At 41.0% G+C, this 25,441-nt stretch overlaps 1 protein-coding gene across 1 annotated transcript in view; it reads right to left on the bottom strand.

Moving 5' to 3' along the window:
* Positions 1-24,356, bottom strand: part of LOC132885941 (uncharacterized) — a 450,234-nt gene extending 425,878 nt beyond the window's left edge. Inside the window, exons 1-13 of the mRNA XM_060920476.1 lie at positions 24,061-24,356; positions 22,641-22,726; positions 21,338-21,637; positions 12,402-12,674; positions 11,941-12,276; positions 8,562-8,819; positions 7,294-7,542; positions 7,075-7,188; positions 6,605-6,697; positions 6,366-6,416; positions 4,597-4,671; positions 4,142-4,231; positions 2,848-2,903 (exon numbers count right to left, since the gene is read on the bottom strand). Of these exons, the coding sequence (XP_060776459.1) occupies positions 2,848-2,903; positions 4,142-4,231; positions 4,597-4,671; positions 6,366-6,416; positions 6,605-6,697; positions 7,075-7,188; positions 7,294-7,542; positions 8,562-8,819; positions 11,941-12,276; positions 12,402-12,674; positions 21,338-21,637; positions 22,641-22,726; positions 24,061-24,356 (2,277 nt within the window). The remainder of the gene's footprint in view (positions 1-2,847; positions 2,904-4,141; positions 4,232-4,596; positions 4,672-6,365; positions 6,417-6,604; positions 6,698-7,074; positions 7,189-7,293; positions 7,543-8,561; positions 8,820-11,940; positions 12,277-12,401; positions 12,675-21,337; positions 21,638-22,640; positions 22,727-24,060) is intronic.
* Between the last annotated feature and the right edge of the window lie 1,085 nt (positions 24,357-25,441).

Below are 25,441 nucleotides of genomic sequence, written 5' to 3'. Positions count from 1 at the left end.
ATTCACAATAGAACATAGACAACATATCAAATGTCGAAAGTGAGACATTTTGAAATTTCATGCCAAATATTGGCTCATTTGAAATTTCATGACAGCAACACATCTCAAAAAAGTTGGGACGGGGCAATAAGAGGCTGGAAAAGTTAAAGGTACAAAAAAGGAGCAGCTGGAGGACCAAATTGCAACTCATTAGGTCAATTGGCAATAGGTCATTAACATGACTGGGTATAAAAAGAGCATCTTGAAGTGGCAGCGGCTCTCAGAAGTAAAGATGGGAAGAGGATCACCAATCCCCCTAATTCTGTGCCGACAAATAGTGGAGCAATATCAGAAAGGAGTTCGACAGTGTAAAATTGCAAAAAGAGTTTGAACATATCAAAAGATTCAGAGAATCTGGAAGAATCTCTGTGCGCAAGGGTCAAGGCCGGAAAACCATACTGGGTGCCCGTGATCTTCGGACCCTTAGACGGCACTGCATCACATACAGGGATGCTTCTGTATTGGAAATCACAAAATAGGCTCAGGAATATTTCCAGAGAACATTATCTGTGAACACAATTCACCGTGCCATCCACCATTGCCAGCTAAATCTCTATAGTTGAAAGAAGAAGCTGTATCTAAACATGATCCAGAAGCGCAGACGTCTTCTCTGGGCCAAGGCTCATTTAAAATGAACTGTGGCAAAGTGGAAAACTGTTCTGTGGTCAGATGAATCAAAATTTGAAGTTCTTTAAGGCCCGGTCCCACTGGCCGATGGACACAAAACGTATGCAAAAAGGACACAGCGGACGAGCAAAATTTCGGGGGTGGCTCTATCCGTTTTCATCCGCTCCAGAAATGGACAAAATTGGCGAAAATTTGCGAAAACAGAACGGAAAAGAACGGACGTGGGTAGTATATAGCGGGGATGTTAAACGCATGTTCATAGGAAGCCTAGCGGATGAAAGCGGATGGAAGTGGATGACAGCTCCGAAGGGGTTACCGGTGATAACTGAGAAGCGGACGCATAGCAGAAAGAGCGGATGCATAGCGGATGAAGGGGATGCATCACGTACGCCTAACGGAAACAAAGGGGATGTTGCACGGATGTATATCGGATGCAGACCGTTCACTGCGCATGCGGGGGGTATGAATTGCGTCTGCTCCGCGGATATAAAGGGATGTAGCACGCACGCCGTCAGCATAAAGCGGAAAGACGTGCTGGCGGCTACATCGATACATCTCTACTACTAGATGATTTTCTCCCCCTTTTTATACAAAATATCGATTGTCCGCTAGGTGTCCTTCTACATACTCGACATACTCCAGACATCCTAAATATACGAGATACATCCCAGATATAAACGCTTTGTCCGTTTTGAATACTTTATATACGAGATGCATACGCTTACATCCTTTCTATTTCCGTGCTACTAACGATGAATAGACGTTTCATGTACCTTATCTTTCCTCCCTCTTTCCGTTTTCAGCTGCAGCGGATGTGAGTTGTGAGGATGCCCAGAGGATGCAGAGAGGATACAGCAGACGTTTAACGGATGATAACGGACATAGAACGTTTGTTGCTCGTATATGTCGCGGATTTACATCGTACACGGTGGAAAGTTCATCCGTTCTAAAAGTTTTGTGCAGCTCAAAACTTTTTGCGCGGATGAAATCACAGTGGACGGATGCTCGATGGATAGAGCGTATGAAGCACGTATGCAATGAGTACACAACGGATGCATAGCGTTTTCCAACGGATGGCAAAGATTTTTTTTACGTTTTACATCCTCTTTGCATCCGTAAGTGCAGTGGGACCGGGCCTTTATGGAAATCAGGGACGCCGTGTCATTCGGACTAAAGAGGAGAAGGACAACCCAAGTTGTTATCAGCGCTCAGTTCAGAAGCCTGCATCTCTGATGGTATGGGGTTGCATTAGTGCGTGTGGCATGGGCAGCTTACACATCTGAAAAGACACCATCGATGCTGAAAGGTATATCCAGGTTCTAGAGCAACATATGCTCCCATCCAGACGACGTCTCTTTCAGGGAAGACCTTGCATTTTCCAACATGACAATGCCAAACCACATACTCCATCAATTACAGCATCATGGCTGCGTAGAAGAAGGGTCTGGGCACTGAACTGGCCAGCCTGCAGTCCAGATCTTTCACCCATAGAAAACATTTGGCGCATCATAAAACGGAAGATACGACAAAAAAGACCTAAGCCAGTTGAGCAACTAGAATCCTACATTAGACAAGAATGGGTTAACATTCCTATCCCTAAACTTGAGCAACTTGTTTCCTCAGTCCCCAGACGTTTACAGACTGTTGTAAAGATAAAAGGGGATGTCTCACAGTGGGGAAACATGGCCTTGTCCCAACATTTTTGAGATGTGTTGTCATGAAATTTAAAATCACCTAATTTTTCTCTTTAAACGATGCGTTTTCTCAGTTTAAACATTTGATATGTCATCTATGTTCTATTCTGAATAAAATATGGAATTTTGAAACTTCCACATCATTGCATTCCGTTTTTATTTACAATTTTTGTACTTTGTCCCAACTTTTTTGCAATCGGGGTTGTATGATATGACTGACCAAGCAGAATGAGATGATGGAAAGTTGCCTCGATAGCAACCAAACTAACATGGATGAACTCTTCCAGTCACCATAGATTCTGAGAGGCAGGTTTTTGTGTACATGGATATGAGGGTCAAGGAGAAACATGAACATTTTCATATTTTTGTCGTCACCTCATAACTGCTTGTGGCCAAATTCTGCCCAGTGAGCACCCACCTTGAAACACATTTTTACCTCATGGTGTTTGGATTGTCTTTTAGGCATTCTAAATGTCATGAGTTTTACCTTCATGTTCTGTTGAAGCTCTGAGTATACAGTATCATCACCCAGACTGGCTTTCTCTAGTTGGGAACAAGAAACAAATCCTTGATTAATTTCCTGAATAAAACTCCAGCTCATCTAAATTGCTTAAGGGGGAAAAAAAAAAAAAGACAAGAAACACCCGACCCAAAAATAGAGATAACCTGAAGGCTGCTGTCAAAGCAATCATGGCTTCGGTAACACCTTAGCAGTGATCGCCTCCATGCCACGCCACATTGATGCAGTAATTCATGGTAAAGGAGCCCCCACCAAATATTGAGTGTAGAAATGAACATACTTTTCAGAAGTTGGATATTTCTGTATTGTAAATCATTTTTGATTGATCTTAGGAAATATTCTAATAATTTGCGATACTGGATTTCTGATTTTCATGAGCTGCAAGCCATACTCATCAAAATTAAAACAAAAAAAGGCTTGAAATATTTCACTTTATATGTAATGAATATAGATATGAAAGTTTACCTTTTTGAATTCAATTATAAAAAATGAACTTTTTCACGATATTCTAATTGTTTGAGCTGCATTAGTATTATGTCAATAGTAATCATAAAATAATTCAATATTATGTTAACGGGCTGCCTAGCCAAGCTTTTCGGTTAATCAATTCTCACTGCCTCTGTCAAAGTTTGTCTCATGTTCATGCACATGTGCACTGTAACGGATGTCAGATGAAATTTAGGTTCCAATCCTCTCCTCAGCATCGACTGAAAATGCAGCAAAAAGTGCACTGTCTGCTGGTTTATTCTGTTACTTTTCAGTCCACCACATTCAGTCTGCCACTTGGTACTGTATCACTTTCAATATTAAAGTGCACATGAACACCAGACCACTCTTGTGAGATTGGTACCTTTGAAAATTCAACCCAGAGGTGGGTAAAACCATGCCAGGTTGACATTGGTAGGATAGAAAAAAAAAACAGCTACAACTAATAAAATTGAAAATGGGCATGTTAGATTTATGGTAGATATGCAAATGATCAATCATCAACAATAGTATCAGCGGTGCTGAGGTGGTGGAGGCCCCAAATCAAAATCTGCTTAGGGGCCCCATAAAATCTTGGCCTGGCCCTGGGGGAATAAAACCCTCAGGGATGTGCTATTATAGGAAATGAAAATCCACTACTTCACACTATCCTGTTCTTGACGTTTCCCTGTAATAGCACATCACTGACTGTTTTGTTCGTGACATCATGACATAAAGCAAGAGTAGTGTGCAGATGATCCATGATACAAAATACATTTTCATCATTTCACTCTACCTTTTACTTTCTTCGATTTTTTTGTTGGTTTTAGTTCAATCTCAGCATAAGTCACATCACCATCACCTGCACCTTGTTCAGCATCAGCACCTGGAGTAGCAGAGAACAAAACCATCCCAGTGATCTTTAGCTGTGTAATAAATCACTCATAACTCATAAACAGAAACATAAGTCATGATCCATCTCTGGCTAAATCTACACTGAACACGAGCTGCTTTTTTAGAGAGTAAATCTTTAAATTCTTTTAGATTCCTTTATCATTCAGTTTGTGGCATCTTTTTAAATCTGCAAAATATTTATGATTAGTGCTCGGTGATCTGGATGAAAAATGCAGACCCCGGATCATGATATGTTTATGTATTAAATTATTGAATGTGCTGAAATTTTCAGGTGTTATTTGCTGACTTTGTTCCTCAACAAATGCATGAAATGTCTCAGCATTAAAAACACTGTACCATTGTTCCTGTTTGCCTTCTTTTTCTTCATGACCTTTGCGTAAGTGGCTTTGCTGCTCTCAGTTGCAGCTTCACCTGAACACAGTGCAGTGTGTTAATCACAAGCCCCTTCTGTACTTTACTGTATCGAGTTAATCTACAGTTAAGTCACCTAATGTAAGAGGAAATATTTGATATGAAATAAAGCTACATTGGTGCTTGAAAGTTTGTGAACCCTTTAGAATTTTCTGCATAAATATGACCTCAAACATAATCAGATTTTTACACAAGTCGTAAAAGTAGATAAAGAGAACCCAGTTAAACAAATTAGATTAAAATAGTATACTTTGTCATTTATTTATTGAGGAAAATGATCCAATATTACATATCTGCGAGTGGCAAAAGTATGTGAACCTCTAGGATTAGCAGTTAATTTGAAGGTGAAATTAGAGTCAGGTGTTTTCAATCAATGGGATGACAATCAGGTGTGAGTGGGCACTCTGTTTTATTTAAAGAACAGGGATCTATCAAAGTCTGATCTTCACAACACGTTTGTGGAAGTGTATCATGGCACAAACAAAGGAGATTTCTGAGGACCTCAGAAAAAGCGTTGTTGATGCTCATCAGGCTGGAAAAGGTTACAAAACGATCTCTAAAGAGTTTGGACTCCACCAATCCACAGTCAGACAGATTGTGTACAAATGGAGGAAATTCAAGACCATTGTTACCCTCCCCAGGAGTGGTCGACCAACAAAGATCACTCCAAGAGCAAGGCGTGTAATAGTCGGCGAGGTCACAAAGGACCCCAGGGTAACTTCTAAGCAACTGAAGGCCTCTCTCACATTGGCTAATGTTCATGAGTCCACCATCAGGACTGAACAACAATGGTGTGCATGGCAGGGTTGCCACTGCTCTCCAAAAAGAACATTGCTGCTCATCTGCAGTTTGTTAAAGATCATGTGGACAAGCCAGAAGGCTATTGGAAAAATGTTTTGTGGACAGATGAGACCAAAATAGAACTTTTTGGTTTAAATGAGAAGCGTTATGTTTGGAGAAAGGAAAACACTGCACTCCAGCATAAGAACCTTATCCCATCTGTGAAACATGGTGGTGGTAGTATCATGGTTTGGGCCTGTTTTGCTGCATCTGGGCCAGGACGGCTTGCCATCATTGATGAAACAATGAATTCTGAATTATACCAGCGAATTCTAAAGGAAAATGTCAGGACATCTGTCCATGAACTGAATCTCAAGAAAAGGTGGTTCATGCAGCAAGACAATGACCCTAAGCACACAAGTTGTTCTACCAAAGAATGGTTAAAGAAGAATAAAGTGAAAGTTTTGGAATGGCCAAGTCAAAGTCCTGATCTTAATCCAATCGAAATGTTGTGGAAGGACCTGAAGCGAGCGGTTCATGTGAGGAAACCCACCAACATCCCAGAGTTGAAGCTGTTCTGTACAGAGGAATGGGCTAAAATTCCTCCAAGCCGGTGTGCAGGACTGATCAACAGTTACCGCAAACATTTAGTTGCAGTTATTGCTGCACAAGGGGGTCACACCAGATACTCAAAGCAAAGGTTCACATACTTTTGCCACTCACAGATATGTAATATTGGATCTTTTCCTCAATAAATAAATGAGCAAGTGAAATATTTTTGTCTCATTTGTTTAACTGGGTTATCTTTATCTACTTTTAGGACTTGTGTGAAAATCTGATGATGTTTTAGCTCATATTTATGCAGAAATATAGAAAATTCAAAAGGGTTCACAAACTTTCAAGCACCACTGTACCTGTTCCACTCGTATCTGCCTGAGCCACAGTGTCGTAAATGTGTTCAGTTCCTACAGAAAAAAGAACAAAGATTAAGTGAATTTGTTATAAATGTGACTGTAGATTACAAAACATAACATTTCAAACAAATAAAATGTTTTATTATTATGAGATTATAATTTTACAATGGATTTCAAAGAAAGATGTGAGTTTCTGTGAATAAATGTAGAAAAAAACAGTCACTGAGACAGTGTCTGACCAGCCTGAAGTGGTGTATATCCTGCCTGAGTCTCTTCAGCTCCTGACCGCCTCTGATTCTGATCTGATGTCTGATTGGTTTTCTGCTGCTTTTCTATAGAGAGACAGATTCTACATCTGAACAGGGTGTAAATAGGAACAGAAACACTATTTTACACAGCCCTGATTACAGCGTAATGAACAGAGGGAGTATGATATAATTCTAATAATAATATGGAGTTAGAGGAGTGAAACTACATGTATGAACTGCACAACCTGTAGTAAAGTCATATTTACAACTGAACTTAATGATTTAACAAAAACCCAGATTCTGTTATTAAACTGGGTTCAGTATGACAGATCTCACACCCACATTAATTACTGAGAATTTACAAAAAAAAATCAAACTATTATGTGACGCATCATAATTTTCTTTTTTCTTGAGAAATTCTGACTATATTCAACATAAAATCGCTAAATCAGTTATCAGACCTTTCTTTCTTTTGTAGGACCACAGTAGGATCATTAAGATCAGTAACGCAATGAAGAAAAATCCCAAACCCACAGCCACTCCTACTGTTCCAACACTGGATCTAAATCCTGGGACTGAGGAGAGAAAGAGAGCAGAATTTAAGCTTTAAACACACTACAACTAAACCGTGTTATTAAAACTAGAATCAAATAAAAATAAATTCACACAAGGTTTCTCACGTCTGACTGAGACCCAGCTTTTCAGTGACTCTCCTCTCTCTGGGTGTTTACAGTGGTAGAAACCTTCATGTGACTTTGAGACCTTATGGATGATCATCTCTCCTGTAGTCTGTGGCTGGAGGACTGATCCATCTTTATAGAAATCACCTCGGAGGTTTGAGGGCTTTGGGTTTCGATATAAACAGTGTAGAGTCAGAGGATGTCCCTCAGCCACAGGATGGACAGGACTCTCCAGGATCACAGCACCATCTACAACACAGAAAACCACATTTACAAAATAAATATTTTCTCTCATTGATCGATATTGGGCGGCACGGTGGTGTAGTGGTTAGCGCTGTCGCCTCACAGCAAGAAGGTCCTGGGTTCGAGCCCCATGGCCGGCGAGGGCCTTTCTGTGTGGAGTTTGCATGTTCTCCCTGTGTCCGCGTGGGTTTCCTCCGGGTGCTCCGGTTTCCCCCACAGTCCAAAGACATGCAGGTTAGGTTAACTGGTGACTCTAAATTGACCGTAGGTGTGAATGTGAGTGTGAATGGTTGTCTGTGTCTATGTGTCAGCCCTGTGATGACCTGGCGACTTGTCCAGGGTGTACCCCGCCTTTCGCCCGTAGTCAGCTGGGATAGGCTCCAGCTTGCCTGCGACCCTGTAGAAGGATAAAGCGGCTACAGATAATGAGATGAATGAGATGATCGATATTGAATGTATAAATAGCCTGTATACAAACAGACGGTAGAGAAACTGTCACACATGACAGCACTGAGCCATGTACACTTCCTTTCCCCTCGCTCCACACCGTCTACACTTTACTTGTGAGTGAAGGTGAAATTCACAGCACATTTCTAAAACACTAAACTCATATGACTCAGGTTGCCACCTTGCAGTCTCTATTACAAACACTGTTTTAATACCAGAACATATTAATCAGAAACCAAGCACAATGAGTTCACTGCACACAGCAGCAATCAGCATAAACAGAGAGAAATAAAATGCTTTGTGACATCCCTGATTGATTAATACTCAATAAAATACTCATTTCATTATCAGTGTGGGTATCTGTAAGCATGGACTCGTACTCAGTCTGGAAAGTAACAGCATAAACATATCCATACTCAGAATTACAGAAATTACAGGGAATGTACTTAGAGAAAAAATTCCATGTTTTTTTGTCTTCTTGAACAGTTTTTCCCAGTTGTAAACTCAGAGTTCTGAATATTCTGGATTGAAACATTTCCCTTTTCCTTTAATAATAAACACACTACATGAAGACTCACCCTGCACTGTGATGTTAACAGGATTCCTGTTTTCTCCAGATTCAGAGTGACACCAGTAAACTCCAGTGTAGGATGTGGAGAGGGAGCTGATTTTACATGGAGAACAATCTAACACTCCCTCACTGTGTGTGTATCGTCTCACTGTCCATCCAGTAGAACGACTCTGGTCAGTAGAGTTACAGCTCAGTGAGAGAGAGTCAGAAGTAAAGTGTTGAGTTCTGTTGGGATTGATGATCAGAGAGACTGGAGGAGATTCACCTTAAACAGAGAAGAGAGTCATGCAAATAAGAATCAGTGCAATATGCAATAAGGATATACAGTAAGTGCATGTGTGTTCAGAATTCTGTTTATTAATCCAGTAATTAAAGCCACAGTCCATAGCAACCCCAGAATCTTGTGCCTCCTGTTAACATCTTTGTATCTGTTAAGAACACATGATCAGGGGTGGGTTTTCCAGTAATGCTGCCCTTTAGAGCTAAAGAGTGAGTTGAGAGACTGAACTCACTCGTAAGAAGGAATCTGAAGAGCATCTTTGTAATGCGTGTCCTCGATATAGGCATTAGTAGTTGCTAAAGGCAATTGTACTGTCGTTGCTGAAGGCATTAGTAGTTGCTAAATCCAGTCTATAAGGTCACATAGCATTCATTTTTAACCAAAATATAATGAAATATAAAGTGTTTAAAATAAGAGAATATATAGTATCATCTGGAAGCATTACAAATATAATCTCATCTCATTATCTCTAGCCGCTTTATCCTGTTCTACAGGGTCGCAGGCAAGCTGGAGCCTATCGCAGCTGACTACGGGCGAAAGGCGGGGTACACCCTGGACAAGTCGCCAGGTCATCACAGGGCTGACACATAGACACAGACAACCATTCACACTCACATTCACACCTACGGTCAATTTAGAGTCACCAGTTAACCTAACCTGCATGTCTTTGGACTGTGGGGGAAACCGGAGCACCCGGAGGAAACCCACGCGGACACGGGTAGAACATGAAAACTCCACACAGAAAGGCCCTCGCCGGCCACGGGGCTCGAACCCGGACCTTCTTGCTGTGAGGCGACAGCGCTAACCACTGCACCACCGTGCCGCCCCATATATATATTATATATATATATAAATAAAAGGAGGTCAATTCAACCTCCTTTGGTACACACTACACACAGGTCAAAACCTCTCTCGCACACACACACACACACACACACACAATGTTAGAGGTGCAGAAATGTGTCTCATTTATGACACTAAATTAGTGAATCACTCGCCTAATGGAGTTAAATTTGATTAAAATGTGGTGATCTCAATGTGACATTACGATATCCATATGCAATTCCATAACATATTGAAATATATTCATAAAGTTTTGCTTATTTATTTAATAATTAACTGGATGTACTTGCACCAGAAAGTGAAGAAAAATAATTACAAGAAAAATAATTTAACACGGGCAGCAGATTCAACACCAGTTTCCCCCGTTGACTGTGAGCATCCCTCTACAGCGCATATGCAGTCTGTATATTTGGCCGTGAGAGAGTCGCTCTTTGTTTTGAACGAGTGGTCTGGGTCTCGTAAATTTCAAGCAATTAAAGGACTACTTAGGCAACGATGTTGTTTGGGAAAACCACGTTAGCTTGACGATGGCCCTTTCGAGGTAATTTAAGACTCTCTTGGCCTTAAGAAGCTTTCGGGAAACCCACCCCTGTTCATTCTAAATAATATTCATATTATTCATATTCAAGTGTTGACCTGCTCTGGATTTCTGGATTTTATAATAAAACCTTCCAGCCCATAGATCCTCAATCATCTCCTTCGTCCTCTTTATATCAGGGAAAATAAATAATGACAAAATGAGGAGCAGAGACGGAACAAAAAGACAGCACATGGCTTTTGTCACCAAACTCGACCAGCATTCAGAAGAAACAGCCTTTATTTGTCACATGCACACTTAAGCACAGTGAAATTCATCCTCTGCATTTAACCCATCTGAAGCAGTGAACACATGCACACACACCCAGAGCAGTGGGCAGCCATACTACAGCACCTGGGGAGCAGCTAGGGGTTGGGTTAGGTACCTTGCTCAAGGGCACTTCAGCCCAAGGCTGCCCCATGTTTATCTTACCATATGTCTTTGAACTGTGGGGCAACTGGAGCACCCGGAGGAAACCCATGCAGACACGGGGAGAACATGCAAACTCCACACAGAAAGGCCCTCCATCGGCCACGGGGCTCGAACCCAGAACCTTCTTGCTATGAGGCGACAGTGCTAAACACGACACCACCGTGCCGCCCAAAAAGTTGCTCATTTAGAGAACATATCAGATATTAAACTGATAAGAACGAATACAGTATTTGTTTATTAATACAGCCAAAAGGCCGAGAAGTGAAGGGCTCTTTAACTGCCTTATACTTATTAATAAATGTTGAATTAATCTCAACTGACATTCATACCACCATCATGTACTCTATTTAACGGTGCTGACTGCAAAGTGATCTGAAATGTTCAGTTTTTTTCCATGCATGGCATTTTCCTACATCTCACAAGAACAATATCATGCTGACAAGATGTGATCATTTTGATGTCCCAAGGGTCACTTTTCTCTGTTATGGGACCATTTTCCTCCCTCTTGAGGTAAGCAATACGGCCCTACAGAAACAGGAAACAGCCGAATGTGGGGAGCTTTAACTAATTAGCATAACTATGGAACTGCGTCACACCAGGATGATGATGCGCAGAAACCACTGTGACTCTGCATCGACTTCGGAGAGTTTTGAGTCACAGGAATGCAATTTGTGGTTGACCTTCACGAAAAGATCCGTGAAAAAAAAGACAAATATATATTTTCTCTGTTACTGCTTTTGTGTTATTGTTTCTTTCTCTGTAAGATCAAAACATTAGGTGTATAACTCCATACACGCTACCGTAGAGACGAGCTCATGGGTTCTAAGGCTAAGATAGCTAAACACTAGCTAGAATGATTTAGTTATCTGTCCAGAAAAATGACATCATCTAACCTTGCTCTATCTTGCAGTTACACTCACTAGGCAGGCTTTCCTTTTCATTTACACTGGATTTTAGCTGGCAGGAGAGCCGAGTCCACCATGTTTGCCCACACCGACTTGTTTTGGTTCACAGTAGGTCCAACACGCCCCACGGTGGTCATGTGATATTGTTGCTCACTTGCTTCAGCGACCTCCGGAATCGTAAAATGTGGGACGTATTTTATCTCGGTAAAATATTTACACATAGGAGACACAGTGTGTGCAGCAACAAAGCATCTCACAATTCCAACAGCAATAGAAATAGAACATTTTACCCAGAATTCAACTTTGCAGTCAGAAACTTTAATCCAAACCCATTGTTAATGTTCCTCACCAGTGATCCATAGAGGCTGTGGATTGCTGTACTGTGTGTGAGAGGCTGGTTCTCCTCTCTCTCCTCTGCACATATAAACTCCTGTGTGATTCAGAGCAGCAGGACTGAGAGTGTATTTGCCTCCAGATCCTCTGCTGCTGTCTGAGAGGAGCTCCACAGACATGTTATAGCCACGACTATTTGTTATTTGAGTTAATCCGGATCTGTAGGGAACAGTTGTGTACCAGCTGAATGTCCAGTCTGTAGAGGAGCCTGTAACCTCACAGCTTAGAGTCACGGAGTCTCCTTCAGTCAGCCAGCTCTGTGGAGATACACTCAGTACTGGCCGTGGTCTCTCTGTTACACAGGAAACCCAAAACTAGGGTTTATTTTCTGAGATTTATTTAATACACAGTAAGAAGTTTTTCATGTATGTCTAACTGTACATTTTACAAAAAAAAAAAATCACCTTCCACACTCACCGGATACAGTCAGTGTAACAGCATCACTGAAGTGTGATGAGCGTGAGCCTCCTCTCTCTGCTCCTCTACAGGTGTAGTTACCTGTGTGGGTCGCTTTAACACCACTGATTGTGTACACCTGTTCACTACTGACACCACTGTGTGAAGGAACTTTATACCAGCTGTACTGCCAGCTAGAGACACTTTCATCCTGTATGTCACATCTCAGAGTGACGGCGTCTCCACTGAACACCTGTTTATCAGGATTCACGGATGCCACCGGTTTTGGTCTCACTGTAGAAAAATGATAAAATATCAAAGCTATCATTATTAATTCATCATCATTCATATAGAAAGATTATTTCAGAACAGTGGAAATTATGTTTATCATCCAATTTACAAAGAAATATTTTTGATCAACTAAAAAAAAAAAATCTAAATTTTTCAATGTATTTATGAACAGGTATCATCTGTTTCCAAACTGAACTGGATAATGTCGGCTGTCGCATTTATGAACCATATACATTATGATTCATTCTTACACACTCGTGTTTCTGTCACTGGTAAAAGGAAGCAGAACAGGGCTGTGAAAAACAGCTATATCAGCAATAAGTGGTGATTATGATGTGAGCAGTTCCATTTTGTGTGAATGTGATGAAAGTGATTTGTCAGCAGTTATGGTTTCTTACAGAAACACTTTATTTTACAAAGTCCTGGTCACCGAGTCACAGAGTAACTACAAAAGACCAAATACACAGTCAGGAAATGTTATAAATAATTCATAATTACACCAAGATATTAGATGAGTGGAACTACACATCCAAGTTTAAGTGATATTTACAACTAAATAACAATAATTTGGAAGAATTTGCAAAAGTTGAAATGAAATATTCTGATTCAGATTACATCTTCAACCAGGTACAGGTGTACTATTTTTATTTAAAAACACATTAAACCCATGTTTTCATTTCAGTGAATTTGTGTTTAACTCTCATTATCTTTTCTATCATAGTTTATGAAAATTGCTCTCTCATCTCATTATCTCTAGCCGCTTTATCCTGTTCTACAGGGTCGCAGGCAAGCTGGAGCCTATCCCAGCTGACTACGGGAGAAAGGCGGGGTACACCCTGGACAAGTCGCCAGGTCATCACAGGGCTGACACATAGACACAGACAACCATTCACACTCACATTCACACCTACTGTACGGTCAATTTAGAGTCACCAGTTAACCTAACCTGCATGTCTTTGGACTATGGGGGAAACCGGAGCACCCGGAGGAAACCCACGCAGACACGGGGAGAACATGCAAACTCCACACAGAAAGGCCCTCGCCGGCCACAGGGCTCGAACCCGGACCTTCTTGCTGTGAGGCAACAGCGCTAACCACTACACCACCGTGCTGCCCATCAACTTCATTAAATTTGTTAATATACATCCATTCCTGTGTTTCAGGCCTGCAACAGATTCCCAAAAAAGTTGGAATGAGGCAATTTAGGGCGAGTAATGAGGTAAAACATTTCAATAATGATGTGATTTGAAACAGGTGATGTCAACAGGTGATTGTAATCATGATTTGGGACAAACCTAGATTAGGCAGAGTATTTGAGGAGCAAAGATGGGCTGAGGTAGCCTGGGCCCGCCCATCCTAAGTGTGACGCAACACGAGGGCCTGTTGCGAGCTTAGTCTGGCAAGGCAAGCTATCTACAGCTCTTCCAAGCTCCCGAAAAATCGGGAGCCAATCAACTTTGAGCATCTCCAACAGCCCTGGGTAGAGGCGTGTTCAAGGCAGTGGCGTAGTAGAACTGCGACCGGAAGCCATAGATTGTTTACAGAATCTATGCTGGAAGCGCTTCATTCACTAGAAACATTACGAACATGGAGCAGCGGCAAGCCTTTGACACAGCGGTAGATGCTGTATTGAAAGCATTCAACGGGAAGTTCTCATTGAAAACGGAGCAAAGAGCAGCCCTGGAGGTATTTATGTTCTTCCTGTTACTCAAGCAGTTTCCGTCGCATCACATACGTCAGAGGAAAGAGTGATGGGATTGGTTTAAGCTTCGTCACAGCCTTTTCTGGCTTCGACCAGTAGCAAACTGAGGCATTTCAGGGAGGCAGGTCAACCACGCCTTTGGGAAACGGTTGGGCTTAATATCTTTGCCAGACCAAATGCTCGCAGAGCTTTGAAGTCGCGTTAGCCAGACTAGGGCTGAGGATCTCCAGTTTGTCAAGAAATGCGTGAGAAAATGACTGAAATGTTTCAAAACAATGTTCCTCAAATAAAGACAGAAAGGGATTTTGATATTTCACCCTCTATGGTGCATATCATCATTAAATGAGTCAATGAATCTGGAGGAATTTTGGTGCGTAAAGGGTAAGGGCTCAAGCCTAATCTGAACACCCGTGATCTCCGATCCCTCAGACAGCATTGCATCAAGAACTGCCATTCATCTGTCGCTGATAGAACCACATGGGCTCAGGATTACTTTGGCAAACCTTTGTAAAGCTACAATACAGAGTTACATTCACAAATACCAGTTCAAATTTCACTGTGCAAAAAGGAAGCCTTATGTTAACTGTGTCCAGAAGAGCCGTTGACTTCTCTGGGCTCGGAGGCGTCTGGGATGTTTCTGGGATGTTTCATCACACAGTGGAAACATGTATTGTGGTCAGATGAATCAGTGTTCCAGGTCTTTTTTGGAAGAAATGGAGACTGTGTGCTCTGGACCATCCAGATTGTTACCAGGAACAAGTCCAAAAGCCAGGGTGTGTCATGGTACAGTATGGGGTTGTGTCAGTGCCCTTGGCAAAGGTAACTTACACTTCTGTGATGGAGCTGAAAAGTACACTGAGATTTTGGAGCAACATCTGCTGCTTTCAAGAAAAAAATCTTTTCCAGGGAGATTTCAACAAGACAATGCAAAACCACATTCTGCTCACATTACAAAGGCGTGACTGTGGAAGAAGAGGGCGTGTCCCCTCTGTCCCCAATAGAGAATGTGTGGAGAATTTAGAAATGGAAAATATGCCAGTGACGACCCCATACTGTTAAGACCTGTTTGCAGGAAGAACGGGAAAAATAACACCTGAAACGCTTCATCACTTGGAGTCTTCAGTCCTTAAACATCTTTTAAGTGTTGAGAGAAAGAATGGCAACATTACAAAGTGGTAAATGCTTTACTGTCCCAAATTTTTGGACGTGTTGCAAGAATCAAAATTGAAATAAGTGTTTACTTTGAAAAATAAATAAATAAATGAAAAAAAAATATTAATGAGTGAAAAACTCAAATGTGCTGTTGTTTGGTTTTGAGTGTAATGCAGGTCAAAATTATTTACAAATCATTGTTTTCAGTTTTAATTTCAATTTCAACACGCCGTCCCTACATTTCCTGACCTGGGTTTGTGTTAATTACTGTGTATTTACATCTAGAGTATTTATAAGTTATTTATTGTCCAATCTATGTTGTCTTTAAACTGTAATCAAGTGAAGATGATTTCTTACATTTCTCATATTTGAGACTTCTAGTTTCAGAGACACTGTATTATACTGTACATGTACACTTAAGGAATAAATCACACCATGTTGTGTTGTTCCAGAAAAAATAATCAGTGACGAGATGGAGTTTGTGTTACTACAGATGATTATAACATATTATGATTATTCCTGATAACATCATGTACCGACGTGTTTCATTCCTCCGATACTAAAGCAATTTGTCAATGATTACCATTTAATTTTTTATTGAACAACATCACACTTTTTATCCATTTGTAGTTACCATTTAATGTTGTGGAGCATCAACAAAACAAGTGTGTCCCTGTTATCACATGCGTTATATTGTAGCTATAAACAGGCATTTCCTCACCAGCCTTGATTTGTTTCTCTCTCATTTAGTTAATAAGACAAAAAAGCAGCTTGTCCTATTACAGATAAACTGCAAAGCATGAACTCCTCTGTCCTTTTCAGAAAACTTAAAGCATATACGCAGAGCCATGTCCTCACTTTCGTTTATAAATGCCTTGAGACCTCAAGAATGGCACAGGAATAGTTTTAAGCGTTAACAATAAATCTAATAGTCATTTTTACGATTAAAGTGATTTATATAGGTAGCGGTCTAAGTGAATGACCTTGACGTCCATAACGTCACAGCAGGAAGTCTATCGGTCTCATCACCATTTCCGCTATACTAAAACACAGAGCTAGCTGCAACTCCGATCCTCCATTTTGAGCTAATTTATCGCCATGCTATGTAGATGTGTTGCTGCACCTGCCAGCAACACGACAGAAGGTGGATTTACGTTGCATTCATGGTCCAAGAATGTTCAAACTGCAAAGATTTGGACGCGTTTTGCTAGACATTCACGGGCACATTGGGCACCTATGAAGTGGTCTCTGCTCTGCACATTTTATTGAAGACTCGTACGAAACCTCTGATCTGTTGAGGAGTGTTGGCTATAAGCCCGTATTGAAAGAGGGTGCAGTATCAACAATTAAAGAAAAAGAAAACTACAAGAAAAGTATTCTGTTTATTTATTTAAAAAAAAAGCAAAGTTCAGTTGCACCAGTCCTCCCGGGGTGAACCGAAGGTTGTTGCTAAAACCCGGGATGGAATAGGACGCGACGTATCGCTCGGGCAGTGACCTCCCCGCAGTTGTTGCTAAAACCGGTGACGTCCTGTTCCATCCCGGGTTTTAGTAATTGCCTGAGCCGAGGAGTAATGGTGGAATACTCCATATGGACAAAACAGAGAGAGAGTGGAGCAGCCATCTTATTTCTGCGCTGGATATTGCTGCCATCTCGCCCTTATGTGGAAGAAGTGAATGAACGGAGAACTGAACGAACAACTGAAAGTCAGATTGCTTCAAAACAATCGGCCACAAGATCAGCCTTCAAGAAGCGAGAACACAGACGGGTAAGCTCCGACTCTCATTTGGATACAAAACAACAAAAACAACACATTGTTTACCTGCATTTAGATTAATACATGTAACTTGTATTGTGTGTTTCAGTTACCGGTATAAGATTATTTAATTTGCTTCAGAATGTGATAGTCTCAGTTCATCTGATTATTTAATTAGCCTTTTACGTTTTATCAGTGAAAATGCATGCATGTACATGTATGTTGCATAAGTTATAACACCCATCCTGTTTTAATGAGAGTCAACCCACAATTAATGAAGTCAAACCAGTCTAAAGGGGTGTTCACACGGCAACTTTTACTCCGGTGTAGCACCGGGGCTGCCCCGGTAGAGCGTTCACACGGTACAAAGTTATACCGGTGTAGCCCCTGAAAGCTGCTTAAACCGGTGCAAATCTAACCCTGCTCGGGAGGTGGTTTAAGAAATTTACTCCGGAGTAAATGCTAGTTTGCGGGGCAGCACCGATATAAAATGGGACGTCTGAACGCTACAGGGGTAGACTCGCTACGCATGAGGAGAGTTGATTACATACGGGCATTGCATAATTTGCATCCTGGTATTTTGCGCTTCCAAAATGGCGAATATCAACAACAACAGAACTGCGTGTCTTCCAGTGTTGCCAGATTTGGCAGTTTTAAGTGCATTTTGACGGATTTGAACATATTTTGGGATGGAAAACGTCAGCAATATCTGGCAACACTGGTGTCTTCATCCACGTTGTTTTCCCGGCGCTTGGTGATGCCATGACAACCGGGAAAAAGTACAGTTTCACGCATGCGCATATTTCATTTCCGCATTATTACTATCGGAAATGATAGTAATAATGATCGGAAATGATAGTAATAAAAGGAAATATCAACTTTATTACTATCAAAGGAAATGATAGTAATAGTTTTTGCTACTATAACACGGTCGCAGAAACTGCCGTGTGACCGCAAGTGGGGCTGCACCGGTGCTAACACGCTTCTCTCTAGTAAGCAGGGTTGTGACGTGTGAACGCTGCGCAAAATTTACACCGGTGTAAGATATATCGCAACAAAATACATCGGTGCAGCATCGATGCAAATATGTGCCGTGTGAACACCCTTTTAGTTGAGCAAGTCGGTAACGGTTTTTCTTACTTTCACCATAAATTTTTATTTATATGACTTTGGTCTATAGCTGTAAAAGGCCTTAAAACCGGTTACTGCAGTGACGTCACGCACTCAGGGCTGGCTGGCTCAGCTCGAATGACAACTTTGTGGTCAATTTTAACTCTCAAAAATATATATTTTTTTATTCCCATTTATACAGCATACAAGAGTCAAGGATGGAGATACTATCCACTCAGAAATGCATTTAAAAATAAAGGCTCTGCGTCTCTCCTTTAAAGCTACATCTTTAGCTCTGACTGTTTCAAAGTGCTGACACTGGAGACTCCTTCCATAAATTAAATTAATTTAAATAAACATCTTCGAACAGAAAACTTAACCATATCAACAATTATACACTTTTTTTATAGTTTTGTTAAATTGCATGTTTTTAATCTCTATCTTTGGGCTTAGATTATGTGAAGCATCCACCATACAAGTCCCTCTGAATGAGCTGTTACTATAGAAACAGTACCATATTAGGATGAGTGTGTGGCACACCTAAAATAGGGTGACCACATTTCGGTGGTAAGACTCCTTTAATTAGTATTATAATTATTTTTGTTCATGTATACATTTATGTTTTGAATTAGAAGTCGTATATTGCCTTGAGGTGCTTCGCTTATGTTGGAAATGGGAGGGGCGGAACGTTTGTGTTGTCACTAGTTGCTCCGGGGAACAGTAAGGGAGCGGAACTGACGCTGTTTCCTCAGAAGCAATCTGGGAAGGAAACAAGGCGCACTGTGTCCTCATTCCTCTGCTTTACCTGCTTTATACAGGTCATGTATTTGTTACCGCAGTCTCCCATCCCTGGGACCCGTAACAAGTGCACTGTCAGAGCTGCTGTTATAGAAAATTAAATCAACACCTTTTGACCAATCAGAATCTAGAATTCAACAGTTACATGGAATAATGTTATAGTGAGTATTTCTGCACTTCTCTGTTTCCATACAGGTATAAAACACCTTTATAAGAGATTAGGAATGTGTTCATTCTTCTCATCATAATTGAATGGCTTAATAATAATAATAATAATAATAATAATAATAATAATAATAATAATAAATTATTATTATATTTTGTGAAATACAAGTTGTATCACCTGTATCCACCAGTCTGTATCTCACATACGAGAGTGAATCTCTCCCTGATAAACACACACTCAAGGGTCATTCCATGTCAATTCAACCGGGGCCCGCGCACTTAGGTCTCAAAAAATTCTGAAAAAAAAAAAATCACCAGATGTGCCCTTGTTACCTTGGAGAAACACTGTAAATTTATTTGAATGTAAGATGTATACTTTCCATGTTACAGACAGTTTTACTGGGGGAGGGGGGTGTCAATTTTGTTCAGACTCTTTTTTTTTTTTTTTTTTTTTTTGTCAAAGTTCACAAGCCCATAGCTCAAGAACTAAACCATGTAGGAGGCTCAAATTTTGCATGCTGGTGCATAAATAGGAATAGTATGTAGCAAAACTGTCATTTTGGGTCTGGATGATCCTGCATGGTCATAACACTCCCTCAAAGATGATCAAAATTTTATTGGAGTTTTTGGCTGTGCTCTGTTTAGGCCTTCAGAAGACATATTTTTACCCAACATAGGCTCTTGATTTTTTTCCCTTATTGAGATAAGTAAGTAGAAACACACTCAAAAAAAGCAATAAAAAAAAGGAAACTCTATCAGTGTTTGAATAGAAGACCTCACAAGTCTGACAAATCATTTTGGATGTCATTTTCAGAGCACCGTAACACCTTGTGGGAATGTGTGCAGATTTTTAAAATATTTTTTTCTTTATTCTCCATGATACCTTCTTTTTAAAAACACCAATTTGGCTTGTCTTACTTGAATCTTTTTTATTTTCCACCCTGAACATGGGCAAAATGCACCATTGAGAGCAATATGTTTTCTATAACATTAAAGAGTAAATAACCAAAGGCCAATTTTGCCCTGACATGATCACCGGAGAGTGCCTGTGCAGGGGTGGAGGGATCAATATTGAGAGTTACCACAGATGCCCCTAAAATCACTGAATCACTGAAATTGAAAAGGATCCCTCCACCCCTGCACAGGCACTCTCAGGTGATCATGTCAGGGCAAAATTGGCCTTTGGTTATTTACTCTTTGGTTATTTACCCACAAGGTGTTACGGTGCTCTGAAAATGACATCCAAAATGATTTGTCAGACTTGTGAGGTCTTCTGTTCAAACACTGATAGAGTTTCCTTTTTTTATTGCTTTTTTTTTGAGTGTGTTTCTACTTACTTATCTCAATAAGGGAAAAAAATCAAGAGCCTATGTTGGGTAAAAATATGTCTTCTGAAGGACTAAACAGAGCACAGCCAAAAACTCCAATAAAATTTTGATCATCTTTGAGGGAGTGCTATGACCATGCAGGACCATCCAGACCCAAAATGACAGTTTTGCTACATACTATTCCTATTTATGCACCAGCATGCAAAATTTGAGCCTCCTACATGGTTTAGTTCTTGAGCTATGGGCTTGGGAACTTTGACAAAAAAAAAAAAAAAAAAAAGAGTCTGAACAAAATTGACACCCCCCTCCCCCAGTAAAACTGTCTGTAACATGGAAAGTATCTTACATTCAAATAAATTTACAGTGTTTCTCCTCGGTAACATGGGCACATCTGGTGATTTTTTCAGAATTTTTTGAGACCCAAGTGCACGGGCCCCGGTTGAATTGACGTGGAATGACCCTCAACTGTTTTACTGACTTTACTGAGCCTTGTTCGACCTCACTGACCACAAATAACACCTACCTTTTAAAACTTATTTCAAGATTATTTAAAACATCATAGAATAACATGGAATTGCTATAATTATGCAGTATTTTTATTCACACCCCTCCTAACTTCAAACCTGCTGAAAAAAGTGAAAATTTTATGCTGTACCTCTTACTGTAATCCTGACAAAATCACTGTAGTATGTGTAGTAGTAGTTGTAGTCTGTGTTTGCCCATGCGTTCCGCCTGTGTGCTCCACACCGATACCCGGTTTCTCCTGCAGTATCAACTGTCACATTGAGTGTGTTGGTGTCTGTAGCTCCAGTGTTCATATACTGCGAATCCTGATTATATTTGTACCAGTGAAACCTCCATCCAGCCCCCTGCTGCAGCTCACAGCTCAGAGTGATGGTGTCTCCAGTGTAGACGGAGCTCTGAGGATTCACTCTCACAGTCGCTTTGGGGTTTTCTGTTGGTATGAAATGATGAAGGTGTCAGAGCTGCTTTTCACTTCACAGCAGAAGCAACAGATTCACTGTGCTCATTCAATGCTTTCAGAAATATTTCTAACAAACATTTATATATTTTTTGCGGTCCAAATCCTGCGCTCTGATTGGCTGGCGAGCGGGTCTGTATCCTAAATGTTTGCCAGCATTTCTCAGGAGAATAGCATTAATTTTACAGCATGGATAGCGATAACGACAGTGTTCACAGCGAGAGCGAGTTTCACTACCCTGAGGAAGAAGAAATAAAATAAAACATTTCAGCAGAAAGCTAAAAACCTCTAACTTGCTCACAGTTTGATCTCATTAGTTAATGAGGCCCATTTTGGACCATGTTATCCTCATACATAATATTACGTTCGGTAAAAACTTTAAACCAGGACAATCTCTTCTTCAAAGTTTCACCAAATAGCTTTATTTAAGCAATATAAAGGTCATAATACTGGATAACTTTGGTCGAGCAAAAACATGGCTGAATCCTGAATGACTCCTATTTGTATAAATAGGGCACTACATAGGCAGCAGAATGTAGTGTTTTTCCTGCCATGGAAGTGCACTTGTATACCGAGGAGGAAGCCATTTGCATTACAGCCGTGAATGAGGATTCAAAATGGCGGCTCGGCTCGGTTTCCCCTTTCGGGCACTCTCGCTTTCTGTTAGAATTTGGGAAAGAAAAATAAATAAATATATTAAGAAAGAAATTGGTGCCGACGAGACAAACTAAACAAACAGGGACTCAGTTACTGACAGCTCAAAATCTGAACCCTAAAAAATAATGGAAACATATTAAATTAAAACAAAACCCCCACAGACTGACCTGATACAGTCAGTGTAACAGCATCACTGATCTCTGAATCCTGTCCTCTGCAGGTGTAGGAACCACCGTCAGAGTCACCAACAGACCAGATATTTAACTCCTTTGAGGTTATATATCCTCCGTCTGTGTAGAGGCTATTATTATTCTTATACCAGCTGTATAGCCGCTGAGTGTCTCCTCCTCCCTGTGCGTCGCATCTGAGAGTAACATCCTCTCCAATGAACACATGTGCAGCAGGCTGAATGGACACCACAGCTTTAACTCTCCCTGCAACAATAATAATAAATTAATAAATAAATAGGTAAAAAAAAATGCACATGTAGTAATTCCCAAGTGTACAGAGGTGGAAAGAGACATTTTAAACAACCCTATGAATAATTTTATTTGACATAAACTGGAAATGCATCAATGGCATTTTTTCAGACTGAGTATGAGTAAATAGTTTTGGTACTTCTTGATACAGACACGAAAATGTGTTACCTTGTTAGTATTGAACCAAATCTTCACAAATTTTTTAGGCAACCATGGTTATGATTTTTCTGCACCTGCAAGCTTTAACCACCCAATATTTCAAAAATAGCTAATATAATGTTGGCAAAGCAATTCTTTGTCAGTTTAAGTTGAAATTGAACCACAGTAAAACATTCTTGCCAAAAGCATCTTTTTTTTTCTGTCATTCATCCAGATATCTGTAATGTTTATACCTTGTATTTTGATTTATAAATTACTGCTGACACGGAGCTTCACATGAACGCTGCTTTATTATTAATGCAAATCACTGGACCGACCTCTAGGGGCAACATTCAATAAACGTCTACATAAACGTACTGACGTCAGCAGTACGTGCCAGCATTTCTATCAGAACAGCAGTCTGAATATTACATCACTTCTTTTTTTTTTTTTTTAACCATGTTTGCCACTTCTGGTTACTTCAATACACAATACATTGAACATTAATTGCATAAATGATTAGACTCATTTGGTGCAATAAACAGGTAAGTATGTAGGCAATCATACATTCACTTAGTTTGTAATTAACTGTGTAACGCCATGAGGTAAGTATTTGGCTTGTTTCAGCATAGATGGGTAAGTGCAGATTTGAATAGAAAGAACCACATTTTTCTTAACTACTTCAGTGCGGCAATAACAACATACACATTTTCAAGTGCAGCAATGAAAACCATGAGAAGTAAAGAAGAGGTTACGTAAATACTTAAGTATAGTATTTCAAGCATAGGGTATGAAACTACAACAATACCCAAACTTAGGTAAATACTGGGATTTGAAAACTTTATCCCGAGTAGATTCAAAGCGTAGTGCATAGAGATCAGACAGTTAACGAAATCGGGTGCACTTAGACTTGGCAGACATGCCAAAGTGATTTCAAGTAGGGAGCATAGAAATATATAACCGATTACAATAGTATAAATCACAGTTTCTTTTTTCTTTTTACACATTTCATTTCACAGTATCTTCTCTCTCTCTCTCTTTTTTTTTAAGTTGCCTGTCTTTCCTCAGGCTGTGTCAAAGTCACTGAGGTACAGTGGAGGCTGTCAGCGCCTGGCCGGATACCTTGCTAACACAGGGGCAGTGCCAGTAGTGACATCAGGGGTGACATCGTCCTCTTCTTCAGCTGCTGTGTCGTGCAGTGTAGGACTGAGCTTTTTAAAGAAGGAGGAGTTTCTCGTTACCGAGTGTCCACTCCGCTCAGCTGTGACCATGGTGCCTTTGACAGTGGTTACTTTGTAAGGCTTGGGGTTGTATGTTGGAGTAAGTTTGTTGTGCCTGGGTTGGGAACACAACACCATGTCGCCAGGTTGGAAAGGGTGAGGCCTGGCGTGTCGGCGAGTGTCTGAGTAGGTTTTCATCTTGGCTTTGGCCTCGCGGTCTCTTGTGCGAAGGGCCTTGTCGGGTGTAGTGTGTGGTCACAGAGGGCATTTTGGTGTGGATCCTGCGTTTGAGCAGCAGCTCGGCAGGTGATGATGATGTGGTGCTGTGTGGTGTGGCACGATATTCCCGTAGGAATGTGTATAGGTGCTGTTTCTATGGGATGTTTTGCATGTGTGCAACTCGGAGGCATTTACCGAGTGTCCTCATGAATCTCTCTGCTGTGGCGTTGGCTTGAGGCCACAGTGGTGTGATTTTTCGATGGTGGAAGCCCATGTAGGCCGCAAATTTGCTGAACTGTTCACCGTTGAAGGGAGGGCCGTTGTCTGTTTTCACTGTTCTGGGGATGCCGAGCATCGAGAAGACCTTGTCCATCACAGGAATGACCATGTTTGCAGATGTGGAGCGTATGGTCTCGACTACTGGGTATCTGGAGTACTCATCCACGATGACTACGAGGTGTTCACCTGTTGGCAATGGGCCACAGAAGTCTGCACTGACGTCCTGCCAGACCGTGTCGGGGAGGTCTGACATCTGCAGAGGCTCGGTGTGTGTCTCTGGTGTGGTGGCTTGACATGCTAGACAGTCTCTCACCATCGCTTCAGCTTGCCGGTCGATGTTTGGAAACTATACCTTCTCTCTCAGCAGGGCTTTTGTCTTGGTGGTTCCCTGGTGAAACTCGTGTGCGATCTGGAGGGCTCTGAGCTGGAGTGAAGAGGGAATGACGATCCTGGAACCCTTCAGAATGATGTCGCTCTCATGTGACACTGTAAGTTCACCCTTTACATGTTCGTATTGCTTCAGAACAGTGTCTGTTGTGACTGTGTGCCAAGTGTTGTTACGGATGAGGGTACTGACCTTTTGCAAGGTTTCGTCCTTGAGTGTCTCACGCTTGATTTCATCCAGTGTCATTGCTCTTGGTGTGTTGTTCTGTGTGATGAAGTTGACATACTCTTCAGCTACCTTTGTTGCACGTGTGTTTTTGTTGTGTGGGTGTGTTTGGATTGGGTGACGAGACATGTAGTCTGCTGGGTTTTCCGAGCCTTTTCGGTACTCCACCTTGAGT

The sequence above is a fragment of the Neoarius graeffei genome, chromosome 1, assembly GCF_027579695.1.
Source record: "Neoarius graeffei isolate fNeoGra1 chromosome 1, fNeoGra1.pri, whole genome shotgun sequence".
NCBI lineage: Eukaryota > Metazoa > Chordata > Actinopteri > Siluriformes > Ariidae > Neoarius > Neoarius graeffei.
This window is presented reverse-complemented; position numbering and strand designations above follow the sequence as displayed.